A 20,885-nucleotide genomic window follows, 5' to 3' on the forward strand; every position below is an offset into this window, starting at 1 on the left:
TTAAAACATTAAGTGATAGGAGCTCCAGTAATTATCTGCTTTCCTCCCTCTTCTCTCTGCTCCGCTTAGCATCAATGAAGTTTCAGGAAGTTAAAGTCCAAATGATTAGTGTTATCTCAGCTACCTCTATTAATTCGTCCTCAATTCCAGTGATGGTATTACTGTCTAGACATTGGCTAGAGTGCATGCAAGTGTTGCTGATGGTACACCTGTAAGAACTCCCACTGACCAGATGTATTGTCTTCTTTTCCAGAAAGAGCCCAGCCAGCCTGCTGAATGCAAGCAGCAATAGGAGTGTGGTACCAAGGAAACACCACTGCCTCGAGACTGATGCCATGTGAAAAAGTGTATCTAAAATACTCTTGTGCAGTTGAGGCAACCCCTCCCTTCTCCAGCACAATCTTATAAGCTAAACACTATTTTAAAATGCATGGGTTGCTCTTTAACTTAAGTTTTTTCCCCTACTTTTTGCTTACTTTTACAGTGGAAATAATACAAAATTCTACTTCAAAAATGCTGAAGGGTTCACGACTGTAAGGTAAAGCAAGCATGCACTCTACAGCTCTAATAAACACTGGTATTTTGAAATGTAGTGAGTGTTACACGCTTGTCACTTGCAGCTAGGGGCAGCATTGCTGAGTGACTTGGTGGTGATTTTCATGAAGTTCTGAAGTGCATCTTTACTGTGCTGCCCAATATTTGAGCAGTTACATAGAGTTTTAGCATTCTATCTATTAATATTTATATTTAAATACATTACGAAAGCTTAGTTTCCTACCCAATCCAACAGTGCTGTGATCACCATTGCTGTTTTAGTCCAGAATGAGGTGATGGTATAAAAAACTATATATACATGGAGGCTGTGCTGAAGTGTTATTGTCACAGAATTATTTATTACTGTTATACAGAAACTACTAACCAGCATGTGGGGGGAAAGAAATCCATTTCCTGGGCATATTAGTTCCAGTTGCATCCACTCCATCTTCTAAAAAGATGCACATTTAGGATGATATGAGAATCGTCAGTTTTCCTGTGGAAGTAAAATCTTTAACACAGATCTATTTTTATTTTTGTGTCAAGTGCACAGCACTATGTCCAGGCATAGAGTGCTCCAGCCTTACCTTGTTCAAACAGTTGTAATGTACCTTAATATGCTGTTTTCAATTTGTACAGAATAGCCGGAGTATTCTAATAAAGTTGTGCAACGTTAAACAATGCTGGTTCTGTTTAATTCTCTTCAGCAAGTTTTAGGATGTTGAAAGTTTGATTTCATATAGATTCAGAATGAAGTGCCTAATGGGAGCTAGAATATGATGTTCTAAATACACACCAAAAAAACCTCTCTCGGCCTCTGGGGGATCTGACTACTGAAATCACTATCCAAGTATCATGAACACTTCATATTTCTAAAGGATGAACACAATTCTTCAGCTGGAGGAACTCAGCAAGTCGGGCTGCATCTATGGAAATGCATAAACAGCTAACATTTCAGGCTGAAACCATTCATCAGGACCCTTCAGAATTTCTTAATGAACTGGAATCCAACTAAACAGAGTACTGATTTGTTATAGCATTCTTGGTCTAAGCATTCACAAATTCATAACCCCAATTCCCCTCCATATATTTTTTTTACTCACCATTTTGCTGAGATCCCTGCCTTTTAATGCTGGTAGAGCTAATGAATAGTTCGTAGTTCACTCATCCAGTCTGGTGATTTATCCCTTGGCACTGAGATGCTGGATGTGAAAACTGCTGTCGTCTCCCACTTCCCTTGTTTGACTGCACAGCCTACTCCATCCTAAAGATTTCTCAGTGGTTACAATGACCTTGCCAAAGAGGGCAGAGTTCCCTATCTTTTAAGCTCTGATTCCATTTTGTTCCTGGGAATACTTTTGAATGGCATGTAGGGCACCAGTATAAAAGTCTAACAGGTTGAAAATACTCAGATCCACTGGCATTCCTTTATGGGGTATGCCCATCTCACAGATCAGCATTTAATGCCCATCTGGATCTGCTTTTGAGAAAGTGGTGCCCTGCTTTTGACCATTATTTTTCACTGTAGGTTCTCTTATACTAGTGTGAGATTTCATGTTTTGGTTCAATATCTGTGTCTTAATTGGGGGAAAAGTTTTAACTTGCTTAGAAAACTAGGAGAAGGGAAAGGACAAAAGACAGGAAAGAACAAGCAATAGGTTTAGAGGTGAAAATGGGAAAAGCAGAATTGGACATCTTGGATTAAAGTTAAGAAGCTGCTCCTTGATTATGTTCAGATGTGTTCTGACAGTTTACAGGGCCGGTTACCAAGGAGTGAGCTGAATTAGTGATAGTTGGAAATGAGAAGTATAGGTTGTACTGCCATTTCAACTGTGATTGTTGTGTGGTGGTGGTCAAGACTGTCATGAGCAAACTGTTCTTTCAAAGTGTCAAATGGGTGTGTGCATCCTGGTCATTGCATTGTATTGAATTAGTAATTTGTAGATTCAGGAGACTGCTTAACCTGTAGAAGATGTTGGTCTAGCTCCCGAATTGGCCATGGAGGCTATGTAAAGTGTTATATATGTACAGAACAAGAATTATAACGGAGTAGTATGATTAATCGTATTTACTGAGTCATGTTGGCAACAGTACATACTGGGCAACTTGCAGTGTGGGAGCTATGAACCTGGCCCGCTGAGATAAAAAAAAGACATGCACACTCAAAAACCCATGCCCAAAAGAATGAGCCCCCCTACATGCTGGAGATTATCGATTCACTACAATTTTTGGCCCCATATACATTCGCCACATTCTTAGAATCAAACTGATATGGTTAAAAGAGGAAGAGAGTGATATTTGTGAAGTTGAGCAGAAAATTATTTTCCTGCTTCACTGTGACAGGGTGGGAAGACTACATTCAAATTCACTGTCAGAGAAATGAGCTGAAGCAAAGGTAGTCATGGCTAATGTCTGCACCAAATTCCCAGCAATTATCAGGAGGAAAAACATGGTATCAAAATGTTCATGTAAACAATTTCAGCCAGACTGATGTTTGATCTTTGTTTAAGAAAGAACAATCTGTGAGGCAGTTTTGAGGATGACAGCAAGATTGGACATACTTGGTGAGAATGAGACTAATTGTAAGTAAGACTAGTATAGGTGAAATGGTCTAGAAAATGGAAAAATTCCCTTGGAGGATGAACCAGTTCACTGAGTTCATGGTATGATGTGGCATGCTTTCTCAGTTTTGATGTGTAGCAGTAAATATGCCACCATCTGACTTCATGCCCATTTTATTGTTCACAATACTATTGGCCAGTGAGAACAAAAACTGCAATGATATTTGCATGTGATAGTTTAAAATTGGCTACCAACAAAGGTGATCCAAAAAATTTGATTGCACAAAGCTCTCCAACCATATCAGGGCCAGACAACAAATTAGAAGAAATTGTCAAGTGACTGCCCAACAGCCAAGGTGCTCCTTTAGCCAGGTTATGTAGCCGTGATTGGCCTTGGTATATTTTATCCATAAATGCAGAATGGCAATTGGCCACACAAGGTGTTCATAATCAGCACCTTGATAACAACTGGGATGAAATTGAATATCAGCCCACAAGTGTAGGTGATAGGACAAGTCACAAAAGTTCATGTCCAAATTCATTCAATCCCCTCCCATCCACATGGTTCACATATTTGTTGATTGTCAGTTGCAATCATTACTTACAAATGTTTTGACCCTATGTAGGATAGGTGCTTGTTAATTTGACAAATTGTACAGAGACTAAAGTTAATTGACTAGCATTTCCAGCACTGGCAAAGATCAATGTTAATAACATAGGAACACCATCACAATTGAATCTCTAGTGTTTATGATTTGCTGCTCCACTGCAAAGTCTTTTCCAAAGATGCCTACCCTGAAGAAATTTAAATCACTTTGATGGAGTTCAGTGAGACTTTCTCTTACTGCTACCCCCTTGTGTTCTCTGCTGCCCTCCAACTCTTTGACCATGTACTCAGCCAGACTCTATCATAGCCACATATCCTTCCTAGGAACTTGGTCTTCACCACCATTTTGTTCCATTTGCCTTCCAGCTCTGTTTTCAAGCCTCTCAGTTCGGGCCCTCCCACTGAGGATCCCAGCTATTTAAGTTTGTTTGCTTCTCCCTTCAATTCTCTTCTCCAGTCCTTTACCTTTCCCACACTCCTGGCTTTACCTTATCTTCTAGCTAGTTCTTGTTCCCCTCTCCGTGACCTTTTTTCTCCTGGCATCTTCCCCTTTTCCAATCCTGAAGAAGGGTCTCGGCCTGAAACGTTGACTATTTATTCATTTCCAGTATCTGCCAAATTACTTGTGCTTACAAGTTGCATTCTGATATATTACTTCAATGCTAGCCTGGTTGTGGCCAGTATGTTAGCAGCCTGCTGTGTGAACACTGTCCACACCAGAAGTGAAACTGAAGGCAGTCAGTTTTCTAAAGTAATCGGGAATTTGAGTAGTAAATGTTATCTTGTCAATTACCTGAGACACTCATTTATTTTTTGCACATAGACATGAAACAATTAAATGTAAAAGCAAACAAAGGATTGGTGCAGCTAGTTGGAGGAAGAACATTCTCTGTTACAAACACCTATGGACTTTAGTGGTCCAGCATACATATTTGTAAAAAGCTGTACGGTACAGTGTTCTCTGCAACCTGATGTAGTTGGCCAGCTCTTATCAAAAACATTTATGAAATTTATAAAAATACTTGCTCAATTACGTACATGGTAACAGAAATCAACCAATGAAACAATGCATCTGAAATGTCAAAGAAGGGTTCCTTCTGAGGTCAAGCATTCATAAATATGGAAAATTTCTTAGAGCCCACACATTACTCAATACCAAAGGAATGTGCAAGTGTTTTGTATAATAATGACAGTGATCGTTAATGAACTTGCATAAACAAACATACAAAACAGTACAGAGTAGTTGTTGAAAAAAAATCCTGCGACTGATGCTTAAAAAAAATCATTCTGACAGTCTGCAAATTAACTGCCCAAGTAAAACTGGGGCTGCTAGCTGGAAAAGGAGTGTGTGTACAATTCCTAATCAATATTATATTAACTTGGCAGGAGTGGTGATAAAACTGGCCATCAGATCAACCTCAAGCAACTACTGGGAAAAATTTGGGCACTGGACATCAGCAAAGTGTCTTAGATGCAACAAATCTGAGCATGAGAAATTTAACAGTGAAAGAAGATTTTTTTTAATTACTATAGCACAAATATTCTAAGGTGACTCGATGGAAGCTAGTTTAGTTCACATTTCAAGTCAGAGTAGTACAGCGTGAAAACAAGCCCTTCGGCCCATATCCCTCTGAACTCTTTCTATCCCTGTACTTAGCCAAATATCTTTTCAATGTTATACTGACTGCCTCCAGCCCTCTACCTTTCCCACTCAACTGGCTTCACATATCACCACCTAGCTTGTCCTTCCTCTCCCCCATCTTTTTATTCTGGCATCTACTCCCTTCCTTTCCAGTCCTGATGAAGGGTCTCAGCCCAAAACGTTGACTGTTTATTAATTTTCATGGATGTCAATTTCCTCCAACATTTTGTGTGCATTGCTCTGTATTTACAGCATCTGCAGAATCTCTTGTGTTATGCCTCAAACACTGTCTTTGGCAGTTGCCCCATGTGCACACCATCCTCTGTGTGAAGAAGTTGCCCCTCAAGTTCCTTTGAAATCTTTCCCCTCTCTGAAACCTACAGTATGTCATCTTGTTTTTAGTTCCTCTTGCCTGGGAATAAATAATATATATGTTCATCCTGTCTATAACCTTCATGATTTTATACACCTCTATATGATCACCCCTCAGTCTCCTATGTTCCAAGGAATAAAGTCCCAACATGTCCAAATTCTCCATATTGCTCAGTCCCTTGAGTCCTGGCAGCTTCCTCACAAATATTCTCTGCACATTTTCTAATTTATTGATGTAAGCCTCATAACAGGGCAACCAAAACTGTACACAATGTTCAAAGTGCAATCTCATCGATTCCTTCTACAGCTACAACATTCTAACAAGGAAGTGTGAACAGCTGGAAAGCATAGCTCATATTGGTACCAATGACACAGGTAAGAAAAGAGATGAGGTCCTGAAGAGTTAGGTAAAAAGCTGAAAAGCAGGAGCTCAAGGGTAGTAATCACTGGATTGCTGTCTGTGCCACATGCTACAGAGGGTAAGGATAGCATGATTTGGTAGATGAATGCATGGCTGAGGAATTGGTGTTAAGGATTCAGATTTCTGGATCATTGGGATCTCCTCTGGGGAAGTTATGAGCTGTACAGAAAGGTTGAAGTACACCTGAACTCAAGGGTCACCAATATTCTTGAGGGCAAGTTTGCTATAGCTGTTGAGGTTTTAAAGTAATTTCTCAAAGGATTGGGAACCAAAGTGATGAGCAATTGGTATATAAGCAGATGTAGTGTGTAGTCAGGAAGAACAGGCGATGATACAGCAAAATTGCAGTCAGTGGGATCCAGTTGAATTGTAACATGGGTGCTCAATTGAAAAAGGTGATGAAAATAGGTCAGATTTCAAGGTCCATCCCATTTTAAGTTGGATACAGAGTGCTCCAGGACAGATAGTGTCATATATCTATGATAAATTAAACTCCCAGAAATATATGCCTGCATCAAGAATGAAAGCCTAGTGTAGGGACATATCTGAATTGAGACAAGACTTAGGGATGTGATTTGGGACAATGCTGTTGGTGCTTCAAAAAACCCAAATCATCGATATATACACTTGAAATTTTGTCATAGAGCATATTTAACACCAAGAATTCGATACGTATCAAATGGGACTGGTTCCTGACCCAGATTGCTCATTTTGCCCCCATGGAACCATTGGCTCTTTTATACATTGAATGGGAATGTCCAGGGGTTTTTGGTTTGTGGACCAAGGTTATCAGTACTCTTACAGAACTAACAGGGGTACAATTACCAATGAACCCCGCTGTACATCTTCTAAATGATGACTCCCACCTTTCCCTTATGGAAAAAAACACGCAAAATCTGGCTGGCAGGCCTGACTGCAGCTAAGAAGATTGTAGTCCAGCGTTGGAAACCTCCCCATGATATTTCAAGTACTCACTGGCTTTTGAGCTTTTTGGATATTTCTTACCTGGAACTATCATCAGCAAAAGTAAATGATGCAGAACCAAACACAACCTTAATGTGGTCAAATTTGTTACCTAACTTAAAAGATCTTTTCAGTTCAGTTCAGTTTCAGTTTATTGTCATTTAGAAACCACAAATGCAATGCAGTTAAAAAATGAGACAAAGTTCCTCCAGAATGATATCACAAAAACACATGACTAAACAGACTACACCAGAAAATCCACCTAACGTTTGGCAATCCCCAATCCAGAGTTCAGAGAGGCTGCTGCGTATTAATATCGCGCTACCATCTTAGCGCGTTCCCCGGAAAGAAGCTCCAAATGCACCAGACAAAACAAGACTACCCAGACACACCAAGTCAGGAGACCAACTCTAGCATCCAACAAACCAAAAACTAAAACTACAAGACCTGCACAAAACCACATAGTTACAACAGTGCAAACAATAGCATAATTGATGAAAAACAGACCGGGGCACAGTAAAAATAGTCCAAAGACATTAAAAGACTATAAGTTCGAAAGAAACCACCAAACAGTTTCCACAAGTCCTCAGGGTCCCGATAGACTTGTCATCCCACACAGGCGGCAGAAGGGATTACCCCCGCTATGGACTTCCAAGGCACCGCCGGACACAGCCTCTCAGACAAAGCATACAATGAAAGCTCCGTCAGACCCAGCCTCGCAGACAGCTCCCCAGCGCCCCAACCACAGCGGACTCCGAGTCCGTCGAACCTCCGAGCCTCCGAACATCCCCTCCGGCACAGCTTCTCCGAGCTCCATCCTCTGCCGAGCACATTAAGATGCCCCCGCTAATGGCCACTGGCAATAATGGTAAAAAAGGGTGATGAAAATAGGACTGAAGGCGTTATATGTGAATCCATGCAGTGTCCTCCTCCTTCCCTCTTCTATTTCCCGTTCTGGCCTCTTACTGCTTCTCCTCATCTGCCTATCACCTCTCCCTGATGCCTCTCCTTCCTTTCTACCATGGTCCACTCTCCTCCTTCTCTAGCCTTTTCCATTTCCCATCCACTTAGCTTCATCCATCACCTTCTAGCTAGTCCTCCTTCCCCCCTCCCCCCATCTTTTTTATTCTAGCATCTACCCTTTCTTTACAGTCTTGATCCAGAGATTAGGATGACAAAGAGGTGGTCACAGGAGGCAGAGGAGCAGATACAGGATTGCTTCAAGTCAGTGGACTGGGCCTTGTTCAAGGACTCGTCTAAGGATCTGAATGAATACAAGATGGTTGTCACGGACTTCATTAAAACAGCTGTAGATGAGTGTGTCCCCATAAAATAATTCAGAGACTTCCCCAACCAGAAGCCCTGGATGAACCATGAGATCCACAATCTGCTGAGAGCCAGATGAGAGGTATTCAGGTCTGGTAACCAAAAAAGTTACAAGGGGTCCAGATTCGATCTCCGGAAAGCTATCTCATGAAGTTTTGGAGTTTTTCAAGGATGTAACCAGGAAGTTAGACGGGGGAGATCCAGTGGATGTAGTGTACCTCGATTTTCAGAAGGCATTTGATAAGGTCCCACATAGGAGATTGGTGGGTAAAATCAAAGCTCAGGGCATCGGGGGGAAGACATTGACATGGATAGAAAACTGGTTGGCAGATAGAAAGCAAAGGGTAGCGGTGAATGGGTGTTTCTCAGAATGGCAGGTGGTGACTAGTGGGGTGCCACAGGGCTCAGTATTGGGACCACAGCTGTTTACCATTTATGTTAACGATTTGGATGAAGGCATTCAAAATAACATCAGCAAATTTGCTGATGATACTAAGCTGGGTCGCAGGGTGACGTGATGAGGATGTTAGGAGAATTCAGGGTGACTTGGATAGGCTGGGTGAGTGGGCAGGTACTTGGCAGATGACGTTTAATGTGAATAAGTGTGAGATTATCCACTTTGGGAGTAAAAGCAGGAAGGCAGATTATTATCTGAATGGTGTAGAGTTAGGTAAGGGAGAAATACAAAGAGATCTAGGAGTCCTTGTTCATCAGTCACTGAAGGTGAACGAGAAAGAACAGCAGGCAATGAAGAAGGTTAATGGAATGTTGGCCTTTATTACAAAGGGAATTGAGTACAAGAGCAAGGAAATCCTCTTGCATTTGTACAGAGCCCTGGTGAGACCACACCCGGAGTATTGTGTACAGTTTTGGTCCCCAGGGTTAAGGAAGGACATCCTGGCTGTAGAGGAAGTGCAGCGTAGATTCAAGAGGTTTATTCCTGGGATGTCTGGACTGTCTTACGCAGAGAGGTTAGAGAGACTGGGCTTGTACACGCTGGAATTAAGGAGATTGAGAGGGGATCTGATTGAAACATAAGATTATTACGGGATTGGACAAGATAGAGGCAGGAAATATGTTCCAGATGCTGGGAGAGTCCAGTACCAGAGGGTATGGTTTGAGAATAAGGGGTAGGTCATTTAGGACAGAGTTAAGGAAAAACTTCTTCTCCCAGAGAGTTGTGGGGGTCTGGAATGCACTGCCTCGGAAGGTAGTGGAGACCAATTCTCTGGATGCTTTCAAGAAGGAGCTAGATAGGTATCTTATGGATAGGGGAATCAAAGGATATGGGGACAAGGCAGGAACCGGGTATTGATAGTAGTTGATCAGCCATGATCTCAAAATGGTGGTGCAGGCTCGAAGGGCCGAATGGTCTACTTCTGCACCTAATGTCTATTGTCTATTGTCTATTGAATGAAGTGCCAACTCCAGACTAAACTTGATTCAACGAAGGATGCTCGACTGTTGTCACAGGGCTTGAATACTATCACCTCTTATAAAGTTAAATCTAGAGACATAAGCAACAGCAGTGTTTTGCTTCCAGCTGAGCTCAGTGCCTTCTCTGCCAAATTGGAGGAAACATGTCAAAACATGGAGGAACCTTCACAAACTCCCATAGCCCCTGATGATCCTATGATTTCAGTCTCTGAGGCTGACATGTGAGTAGCCTTCAAGAAAGTGGATCTACAAAAAGCATCAGACCCAGAAGGAGTATCTACAGCAGTAATTAAGATCTGTGCTGATCAACTGGCTGGAGTGTTCACTGATATCTTTAACCTCTCATTTACATAGTCTGAGGTACCCACCTGCTTCAGCAGGCTTCAAGTATACAAGTGCCTAAGAAGAACATGGTTACCTGCCTCAATGACTATTGTCCAGTAGCACTTACATCACAGTGATGAAATGTTCTGAGAGGTTGGTGATGAAACATATCAACTCCTGCCTGAGAAGCATCTTAGATCCATTCCAATGGCCTACCGGAGCAACAGGTCCACAGCAGATGCCATCTCATTGGCTCTTCACTCAGCCCTGGAACATTTGGACAGCAAAGATACACACATCAGGATGCTCTTTATCGACTACAGATCAGCATTCAATACCATCATCCCCTCAAAACTAATCAATATGCTCCAATCCTAGCCTCAATACCTCCTATCCAATTGGATCCTCAATTTCCTCACTTTCTGACGTTAGTCAGTTCAGATTGGCAACCTCATCTCCTCTACGATCTTCAACAGCACAGGTACAAGACCAGTTGTATGCTTAGCCACCTGCTCTACTCACTATTCATTTATGACTGTGTGGCTAAGCACAGTTCCAATGCCATATTTCCGATTGCTGATGACGCCATTGCCATAGGCCAAATCAAACATGGTGATAAACCAACGTATGGGAGGGAGACTGAAAATCTAGCTAAGTGGTGTGTCAACAACAACCTCCTACACAATATCACCAAGGCCAAGGAGCTGATTATTGACTTCAGGAGAAGGAAACCAGAGGTCCATGAGCCAGTCCTCATTAGAGGACCAGAGGTGGAGAGGGTCAGCAACTTTGAGTTATTATTTCAGAGGACCTGTCCTGTGCCCGGCATGTAAGTGTAATTATGAAGAAAGCACAGCAGCGGCTCTACTTCCTTAGGAATTAGTGAAAATTCAGCATGACATCTAAAACTTTGACAAACCTCTGTAGATGTGCAGTGGAGAGTATATTGACTGGCAGCATCAGAGCCTGGAATGGAAACACCAATGCCCTTCAATGGAAAATGCTACTAAAGGTAGTGGATGCAGCCTGGTCCATCACAGGTAAAGCCCTTCTCACCCTTAAGCACATCTACATGAAACGTTGTCGCAGGAAAGCAGCCACCATCCTCAGGAACCCCCACCACCCAGAACATGCTCTCTTCTCTTCAGTGATATTGCAAAGGGAGCTGGAAAAGGCATGCAATAAGGGTATTGACATGATTGTAATGGGAGACTTCAATATATAAGGGAATTGGGAAAATCAGGTTGGTGTTGGATCACAAGAGAGGGAATTTGTTGAATGCCTATGAAATGGATTGTAGAGCAGCTGGTGCTTGAGCCTACTCAAGGAAAGGCTATCTTAGACTGGATGTGGTGTAATAACTCAGATCTTATTAGGGAGCTTAATGTAAAAAAAACCCTTGGGAAGCAGTGATCATAATATGATTGAATTCATAGAGGGAGAGGGAAAAGCATAAGACACATGCATTAGTATCATAATGGAATAAAAGGAATTGAAGAGGCACGAGAGAGGATCTTGTCCGGGTGGATTGGAGGAGGATATTGGCGAGGAAGCTGTAAGAAGGAAAAAGATGAAATATGAGAGTGAACTAGCCAATAATATAAAGCAGGATGCTAAGTTTTTTTCAGTTATATGAAGAGTAAACAGAAGGTGAGAGTTGATATTGGATCACTGAAAAATGATGCTGGTGAGGTAGTAATGGGGGACAAAAAAAATGGCAGATGAACTTAATAGGTACTTTGCATCAGTCTTCACTGTGAAAGACACTAGTGGTGTGAGGTCTGTGATTGTCAGGGAGTTGAAGTGAGTGCCATTGCTATTACAAAGGACAAAGTGCTAGGCAAACTCAAAGGTCTTAAGGTGGATAAGTCACCTGGACCAGATGGACTACATCTCAGAGTCCTGAGAGAAGTTGCTGAAGAGATAACGGGTTCATCAGTCATGATCCCGGAGGACTGGAAAATTGCAAATGTCACTCCACTCTTTAAGAAGGGAGGAAGGAAATTATAGGCCAGTTAGCCTAACCTCAGTGGTTGGTAAAGTGTTGGAGTCTATTATTAAGGATGAGGCTTTGGGGTACTTGGAAACTAATGATAAAATAAGTCAAAGTCATCATAGTTTCTTTAAAGAAAAATCTTGCCTGACAAATCTGTTGGAGTTCTTTGAGGAAATAACAAGCAGGGTGGACAAAGGAGAGGCTGTGAATGTCATTTACTTGGTTTTTCAGAAGGCATTTGATAAGGCTCCACACATGAGGATGCTTAACAAGATAAAATCCTATAGCATTATAGGAAAGATACTGGCATGAATAGAGGAATGGCTGACAGGCTGATGGCAGTGGATGGGAATAAAGGGGGCCTTTTCTGATTGGCTGCCAGTGACTAGTGATATTCCTCAGGGGTCAGTGTTGCGACCACTGCTTTTCATAATGTTATTCAATGATTTAGACAATGGAATTGTTGGCTTTGTGGCAAAGTTTGTGGATGATAGAGTTAGGTGGAAGGGTAGGTAGTGCTGAGGAAGAAATGTGATTGCAACAGGACTTAGACAAATTGGAAGAATGGGCAAAAAATTGGCAGATGGAATACAGTGTTGTGCAGAATACTCTAAAGGTTAACTATAAGGTAGGAAGGTGGTGAGGAAGCCAAATGCAATGTTAGCATTAATTTTAAAAGGTCTAGAATACAAGAGAGGAGATGTGATGCTGAGGCTTTATAAGGCACTAGTGAGGCTTCACCTTGAGTACTGTGAACAGTTTTGGGCTCCTCATATAAGAAAAGATGTGTTGACATTGGAGAGGATTCAGAGGAGGTTCACAAGGATAATTCCAGAAATAAAAGGGTTATCATACGAGGAACCTTTGATGGCTCCGAATCTGTACTCACTGGAATTTAGAAGGATGAGGGGGGATTTTCAGCAAACCTTTTGAATGTTGAAAGGCCTAGGCAGAGTAGATGTGGAAGGGATGTTTCCCATGGTGGGTGAGTCTAGGACAAGAGGGCACAGCCTCAGGATAGAGGGACGTCCAATTAAAACAGAGATGTGGAAAAATTTCTTTAACCAGAGGGTGGTGAATTTGTGGCATCTGTGGAGGCCAGGTCGTTGGGTGTATTTAAGGTAGAACTTGATTGGCTCTTGGTTGGACATAAAATCAAAGGTCATGGGGTGAAGGCCGGGGCGTGGGGCTGAAGAGGGAAAAAACAATCAGCTATGATTGAATGGTGGAGCAGACTCGATGGGCCAAATGGCCTAATTCTGCTCCTAGGTCTTATGGTCTTATGTCCGTTGCCTATTACTACCTGCAAATATTCGGCAGGGTGACTTATCAGAGGTTTACGGGTGTGTTTAAGAGGACTGGGTCAGGAAGAAATAGAGCCTAATGGCTGAGGGTAAGAATGACCTCATATAGCGCTCTTCGGAGTCTTAGTCTATTACTAAAAGTGCTCCTCTGTTCAGCCAAGGCACCATGCAGAGGGTGGGAAACATTGTCCAGAAATGCCAGAGGCCTGCAAACTCCAAATAACCTCAGTCTCCTCAGGACATAAAGGTGACTCTGGTCCTTCTTGTACACAGCCTCTGTGTTTGTACTGCACTAGGTCTGTCATCCGGGTGCACCCACGGGGACTTGTAGGTCTTCACCACATCCACACCCTCACCATCAATAGTAACAGGGAGCAGTGCAGGCTTAGTCTTCCCATAGTCCATCACCATCTCCTTTGTCTCACTGATGTTGAGCTGCAGATGATTCAGCAATGTTACAGTGCAAGCCAGCAGGGTGATAGTACACAGCAGTACAGCTGTCCAGGTCTAATCCCAACCTTCTGTGGCGTCCATCTGGAGTTTGCACGTTCTTCCCAGAACTACTTGGGTTTTCCTCAAATGCTCCCACATCCTCCCGCATCCCAAAGATTAACTGGCCACTGATTTAGTCCGAGTGCTAGGGGCTGGTGGGGCAACCAGTGGCGTGCTAATAACATTAAGTGAGTGACATGGGATTGTTCTGGATGTAGGCAAGGACTTGGGCCGAATACCCTAAACAGCAAGAGAAGTGAAAGAGCACCTTACCCAATGGCTTTGATTGCAACTTATCAGGAGAGCCATTTTCTCTTGCCTGTTACTGGAAGGGCTTATTTGTTGTCCTGTCTAATTGCATCCAATTCCTGTAATGACAGCATCAGCTTTGGCCTGTTGACCCTGCAAATCCTACAACACAGTTGAATTTCCGTTTGTAGGTATGAGGGATAACTGATTGGGTGTTGTTGATTTGATTTTTAGCTGGGTCAGCACAACATTGTGGGCTGAAGGGCCTGTTCCTGAGCTGAACTGTTCTATTGCAACTGATAATAGAGAATTGAGGTAGTTGAATTGAATGGGACTGTGATAGGAATGCATATTTTTGCAAAAACACTAACACTGAAAGTATTCTGGTCTATGCTAGAATTCTGGTGAATAAATAGTCGATGTGGTCTTATTTGAACAGAAAACGCAGAAATCATGATGTTAGTCCCCTAGGGTGTAGAAAAAGATGGCCAGAACTCTCACACTGGTTAGTCGTAAGTTGACACTAGAGTTGGTTCTAATGATCCATTTTCCATGTTCTTTGGGGAATGATAACTTGCAGACCAACCTCCTTCAATAATGTCCTTGTCTCCACCATCCTTACCTGTATTTTATCTATCAAGTTTGAAAACCGTCCAAAGAAATTCCAGCAGCTGGTTCTGAGAACTAATTATTGGTGGAGGGATAGATATGAGTAGGTTAACAGAAACAAGGTTGTCATCTGCAAAATAAAAGGAGATCAGTTCTTGAATTTCTGTCACTGCACTATATGACTTGCACAAGCTATAATAAGGAAATCAATTTAATATCTAAATATTGAGCCATAAACTAGATCCTTTCAGGAATCAGACTCTCAGAAACCAATTAGTCACTAATAAATAAAATGAACCTCCAATATGAATATGGCGCTGCAATTCTTCAGTAGCTTCTGCACGTTATTCTGCTCAGTTATAGCTTTACCTTATTCTACCTCAATGCACACCGTAATGATTTGATCAGTACAAGCAATATACAAGGCAAGCTTTGCCGAACAGAAGGCTTTTTCCAAAATGGTAAAGCTCGGTAGATGCCTTGGTCTCTACCATCAGGGACTTGATTGTCACTGTTGTCGGGGAACTGAATTCTGACTCGTGAAATCGCCTTGGGTTTGTCCTGGGCTCCAGTTGATTACGATTCCTCAGTCTAGGTGAAGTCTCTATTTATTGAGAACCGAAAGGTGCCTCAATAAATAGGGGTTTAATCCACAAGCATAGCAAGACACACAGATATTGGATCTTTTGTCCTGCCACTGTGCCTGAAGTCAGAAGGAATCCCGCTTCTATTAGCAAACATTTAACAAACCTGCAGCGTTTAACTTGTGCAGATGCCTTACAAAGAGTGAGCTCACAAAGAGTTGAAGTGTCACATGGAATTGTTCAGCCATTCATCTAATATTGTTACAATATTAATACACCACAAGAAGTACCCAACAGGTCAGGCAGTATCTGCGGAGAAGGAAAGGAAGCTGAACACTTCAGTCTTCATAGGAGCTGCCTGACCTGGTCAGTATTTTCTGCTTAAGCTCACAAAACGCTGGAGGAATTCAGCAGGCCAGGCAGCATCTAGGAAAAGAGTACAGTCGACGCTGTGGGCTGAAACTCTTCAGCTGTACCCTTTTCCTAGATGCTTCCTGGCCTGCTGATTTCCTCCAGCATTTTGTGTGTGTTGCTCGGATTTCCAGTGACTGCAGATTTTCTCTTGTTTGTGATTATTTTCTGCTTTACTCCCTTTTCTTTCTTTGGGTTGTCAAAGACGAGAGTCCTAGACCATTTCAGCGATAGCATCATAGAGGAATACATCAGGGATCCAGGTCCTTCAACCCATCTAGTCTATGCCGACCACAATTCCCACCCAGCTAGACCCAATCTCCTGTGCCGGCCCATTTCCCTCTATGCCACACCCCTCCATATACCTGTCCAGGCATTTCTTAATGAAACTATTGTACCTGCCTCAACCACTCCCTTTGGCAACTCATTCCGTACACTCACCAGCCCAGCCTCTGTGTGAAAAAGGTTGCCCGTCAGGCCCTTTGTAAACCATTCTCCTCTTTAGTTTTGGTTTCCCCTACTCTGGGGAAAAGACTGTTACCACACACCTGATCTACGCCTCTCAAATGTCTCTATCAGATCACCCCTCACTCTCCTACCTTCCAGGGGAAAAAACCTTGCCCGGCCAGTTTCACCCTTGTAACTCAAACTCTCTGACAACGTCCTCCTAAATACTTTCTGTACACTTTCCAGTTTAACCACACCTTTCCTATAACAGGGTGAAAAATCTGTAAGCAGTACTCCAAATGTGACCTCACCAACAACTTAGTAGCTTGATTAGCATTCAAAAACTTAATCCTCCTGCCTCAGTCAACAGGAGAAGAGCCAAGCCTGGTTTAGAAACTCCTGACCATAGAGTCTGAGAGCAGATAAAATGTATGACTGTCATGGGTGTGTACTGCCTATGTACAGAGCCATAATTACATCGGCTTAATTCCTCGTTACAGTTAGTAACTGAGATAGAGTAGCAAATTTCCAGAATTTTCTAATAATACAAAGATCTTTTGGCTAAATTCAGTGAGAGGTTTATGCATGTTTGGGTGCATGCCACTATGAACACATTTATTAACAATGCAGCAGCATCAACTTATAGATTTAAGAGTCAGCATATTGGATGAGCAGTTATGCACGATAAGCTTACAGCTCCTCTTTGGACATCAGGGGGTTGAAGCTAAAGGATGGAGTTGGAGCAGGGACCTGGCCCAGATGGAGAGCCACCTGCCACACAGGCAGACCAGGGTTCAGTCTGTTACTGGATGTGCAGCCAACAGGCAGCCTCCTGCAGCTAGCCAGCAGACAGGCAGCTTCCAGGCTCCCAACCACTAACCATGGAAAACAAGATAAGCAGGGTCTATTGGAAGCCACAGTCAGTGATCGACACATACCCACAACCAGTTCTGTATCACACCACCACACTCAAGATCAACTGGTCAGCCCAGCCAGTAATGGATGGCTGGAGGGTAGGAATCACTGGAATTTATCAGGCAAAAGGCTTCAAATAACTTACTTATGGGAAAATTCTGGCAAAAAAATGTTATCTGAATGGTTAACAATGCCCAGCATTATTCTCAATATTAGCTCCATCAACTCCCTCGATTCAATTGTGAATTAATGTGATTTTGAAGGCAAAGTTTACTCCTTATGTATGATCAGATGCTAGAAACAAAACTGAAACTGTTGGAAAGAAGTGTTTAACAGGTCCGGCAGCATCTGTGGAAAGGGAAACAGTTAACATTTCAGGTCAAAGACTTCTTCAGAAGCAGATCTTCAAGGGATTCCAGCAGTTTCCAATTTAATTTAAATTTACAAGCAGCATAGTTCGGAAACTGACAGTGAAAGACTGATGATCAGCCTTGGCTTGACTGTCAGATGGAGGAGAATGGCTTAGGTTCCCCAAGGTCAGGAAGTTCGGAGCAGATTGAGTTAGTCAAAGCGAACATCTGATGTGAGAACAAACGGACACAGGCAGAAGAGGAAAATGGATATGGAAGCAGATAGATGTGAGGCCAACAGATGGACAAAGATGGGCTTTGGAAGTGGCAGTGGCAATGCTTAATGGTTCAGCTAACTTAAAGCCTTGAGTGTTTGTTACTACTCTCATAATGTGTTTGTATTAGCTGTTAATTCATGCTGGGACATCTCTGACCAGTTCCATTAGGGTGGATTGTCTGACCATCCTTAACTAAACAAAAGTTGTGTCTTCAGGTCCCACTCCCAAGTGACTCAATTAGTCATCAAACAATTGTAATTTTTACTGTAAGGGATTGAAAATGTTTGTGGTTGGAATTATCTATTGCAGGTTATGATGTTGGTCTCATTGCGCAGTAAAATGCTGGACACACCCATTATACAACTACTGCTGTTATCATTAATCAGGAGCTTATATGTGTATGAGTAATTTCACTTCCTTTTACTATTTTAATTTTCTTATACATCTTCTCTTCTGTAGAAGATTCATACCTAGCACACAGTTTGGGCTCTATGGCAACCAGACTGTACCTCACTCAAACATCCTTTTTGTCACCTGTCTTGATAGTACTATTCATCACAACTAGACAGTGAACACCGATATATTACTGCATCAAAGGGCTTTCCACATTCAAAGACGTTAACTCCTCTCCCTAAGGCCTTCAGACACATACTGGTAGGTTGTTAGGCACTGGCAGAGCACAGCAGGTCAGGAGTGGGACCCAGATTTCTTCCCTGGATAGTTGTGGACATTCAGATATTACGTTCATTTCAAGGTTTCAAGACAAGCCACCAAATCAAGGGGGCAAAAAACAACAAATTGCTGGAGGAATTCAGTGTGTCAGGCAACTTCTGTGGAGAGCTCTGACTCGAAACACTAACTGTCCATTTCCCTCTGGTCTCTTGTGTCCCCACTGAACAAAGGGAGTACAGGGTCTGAGCTGAAAACAGCACTAAGGAGGAAGTTCTGAGTCAATGAATGGTGAGGTGGACTCATAGGGCTGAACTTAGTATAACCTTATAGAATAATACCAGGAGTGGATGCATTGTCCCAAGAGGAAAGTTTGGACAGACTAAGGTCACATCCCTGAAATTTGAAGACCATATAGGAACAGAATTAGGCCATTTGGCCCATTGGGTCTACTCTATTATTCAACCATGGCTGGTTGTTACTGTGCCTTCTCCCCCTAACACTTCAGCCTTAATCAAAAAACTATCAGTCTCTGCCTTAAATACATCCAATGACTTGGCCTTCACAGCCCTCTATGGCAATGAATTTTACAGATTCATCACCCTCTGGCTGAAGAAGTTCCTTCTTATCTCAGTTCTAAAGAGTTGTCCCTTTATTCTGAGGCCATGCCCTCAGGTCCTGGACTCTCCTGCAAATTTCTACATCCTCTCTATCCAGATCTTTCAAGCAACGTGGAAAGAAAGAAACTTTAAAATATGTCTCCTCCTATAACCAGAGCATTATAGTATTAATCATGTTTTATATGCACTTTCCTGTTGATGAAGTGTTATGGAATGTCCTGACAGTGAATGGTAAAGGCATGAGAGTGAGAAATGAAGATACTAGAAATCTGAATCAAGAACAGATACTGTTAGAAATACCCACAGCTGATATGTGTCTTTTTTTTAATGCAAGTTGTTTTCTTATTTGACCTGGTACATATAACAGAGAAACCTACAGCACATTACCGGCCCTTCAGCCACAATGTTGTGCCAACCAAGCAACCTACTCTAGAAATGGCCTGCCATACAGTCCTCTATTTTACTAAGCTCCATACTAAGCTCTTAAAAGACCCTATTTTATCCGCCTCTACCACCATCGCTGGCAGTGCATTCCACGCACCCACCACTCTCTGTGTGAAAAACTTACCTCTGACATCCCCCTTGTTCCGGCTTCCAAGCACCTTAAAACTATACCCCCTCATGTTAGCCATTTCAGCCCTGGGAAAAAGCCTCTGGCTATCCACATGATTAATGCCTCTCATCATCTTATACACCTCTATCAGGTCACCCCATCCTCCATTGCTCCAAGGAGAAAAGGCCAAGTACACTCAATCCATTCTCCAATCCAGGCAACATCCTTGTAAATCTCCTCTGTACTTTCTCTTTAGTATCCACATCCTCCCTGTAGTGGGGGTGACCAGAATTGAACACAGTACAATTGGGGTCTTATATTGCTTTAACATTACCTCACAGCGCTTGAACTCAGTCCCATGGCTGATGAAGGCCAATACACTGTATGCCTTCTTAACAACCCTGAAAACCTGCGTAGCAGCTTTGAGTGTTCTATGGACATAGACCCCAAGCTCCCGCTGATCCCTCTCACTGCCAAGAGTCTTACCATTAATATTATATTCTGTCTTCAAATTTGACCTACCCAAATGAACCACTTCACACTTATCTGGCTTGAACTACATCACAAAACCTTTTACATGGATTTGTATTCAGAGAGCTGCCAATAACTGAGTGTGGCATTAGTCTGTTCAGGGAAAGAAAATGGAAGACAAATTGTGTAAACTTTTTGGTTAAATGTGGGCTGATGTTTCCCTCCATGTCAATTTGGTCTTTTCATCCATTCTATTTAAGACTTCATTTTCCTCAAAGCTATTATCCAACTCTTTCTAAATTTAGCTTCAACCTCAGTTTGCAGCATGGAACCTTGTTTTCAATCTCCCTTCATCATAAAGAATTTTTCCAGCCCTCCAAAGAATCTCTAGTAAGGAGAATCCAGAGAGACTGTATTAAGGGAAAAAGAACATCTAAGGAGAGAATAGGCCCCTCAAAACCATGGTGGACTTCTTTTTGTGGAGCTATAGAAGATGAGCAAGGTCCTTAATGAACATTTCTCTCTGTTTTTACCACAGAGAAAGTTAGAAAGACATAGGAACTCGAGAGAGCTAATGAGATGTTGTGAGGATAGTCCATGTTACAAACTAGGAGGTACTGGACCTCCTAGAATATACAAAGGTAGATAGAACTCCAGGGCTTGACTGGCAGATCTAAGAACACTGTGGGAAGTTAGAGGAGATATTGACAGAGGTAAATGTATCAGTTTAGCAACGGTGAAGTGCAGGAA

At 42.3% G+C, this 20,885-nt stretch overlaps 1 protein-coding gene across 5 annotated transcripts in view; it reads left to right on the forward strand.

The window, feature by feature from the left end:
• Window positions 1-1,215, forward strand: part of nap1l4b (nucleosome assembly protein 1-like 4b) — a 121,458-nt gene extending 120,243 nt beyond the window's left edge. For all 5 annotated transcript variants that reach the window (XR_009513293.1, XM_059975560.1, XM_059975556.1 and 2 more), the window contains one exon: window positions 254-1,215. Coding sequence is in view for 3 of the 5 variants with exons in the window: in XM_059975556.1 (XP_059831539.1) it covers window positions 254-292 (39 nt within the window). In the remaining 2 variants the exon portion in view is untranslated. The remainder of the gene's footprint in view (window positions 1-253) is intronic.
• The last annotated feature ends 19,670 nt before the right edge of the window (window positions 1,216-20,885 follow it).

The sequence above is a fragment of the Hypanus sabinus genome, chromosome 7, assembly GCF_030144855.1.
Source record: "Hypanus sabinus isolate sHypSab1 chromosome 7, sHypSab1.hap1, whole genome shotgun sequence".
NCBI lineage: Eukaryota > Metazoa > Chordata > Chondrichthyes > Myliobatiformes > Dasyatidae > Hypanus > Hypanus sabinus.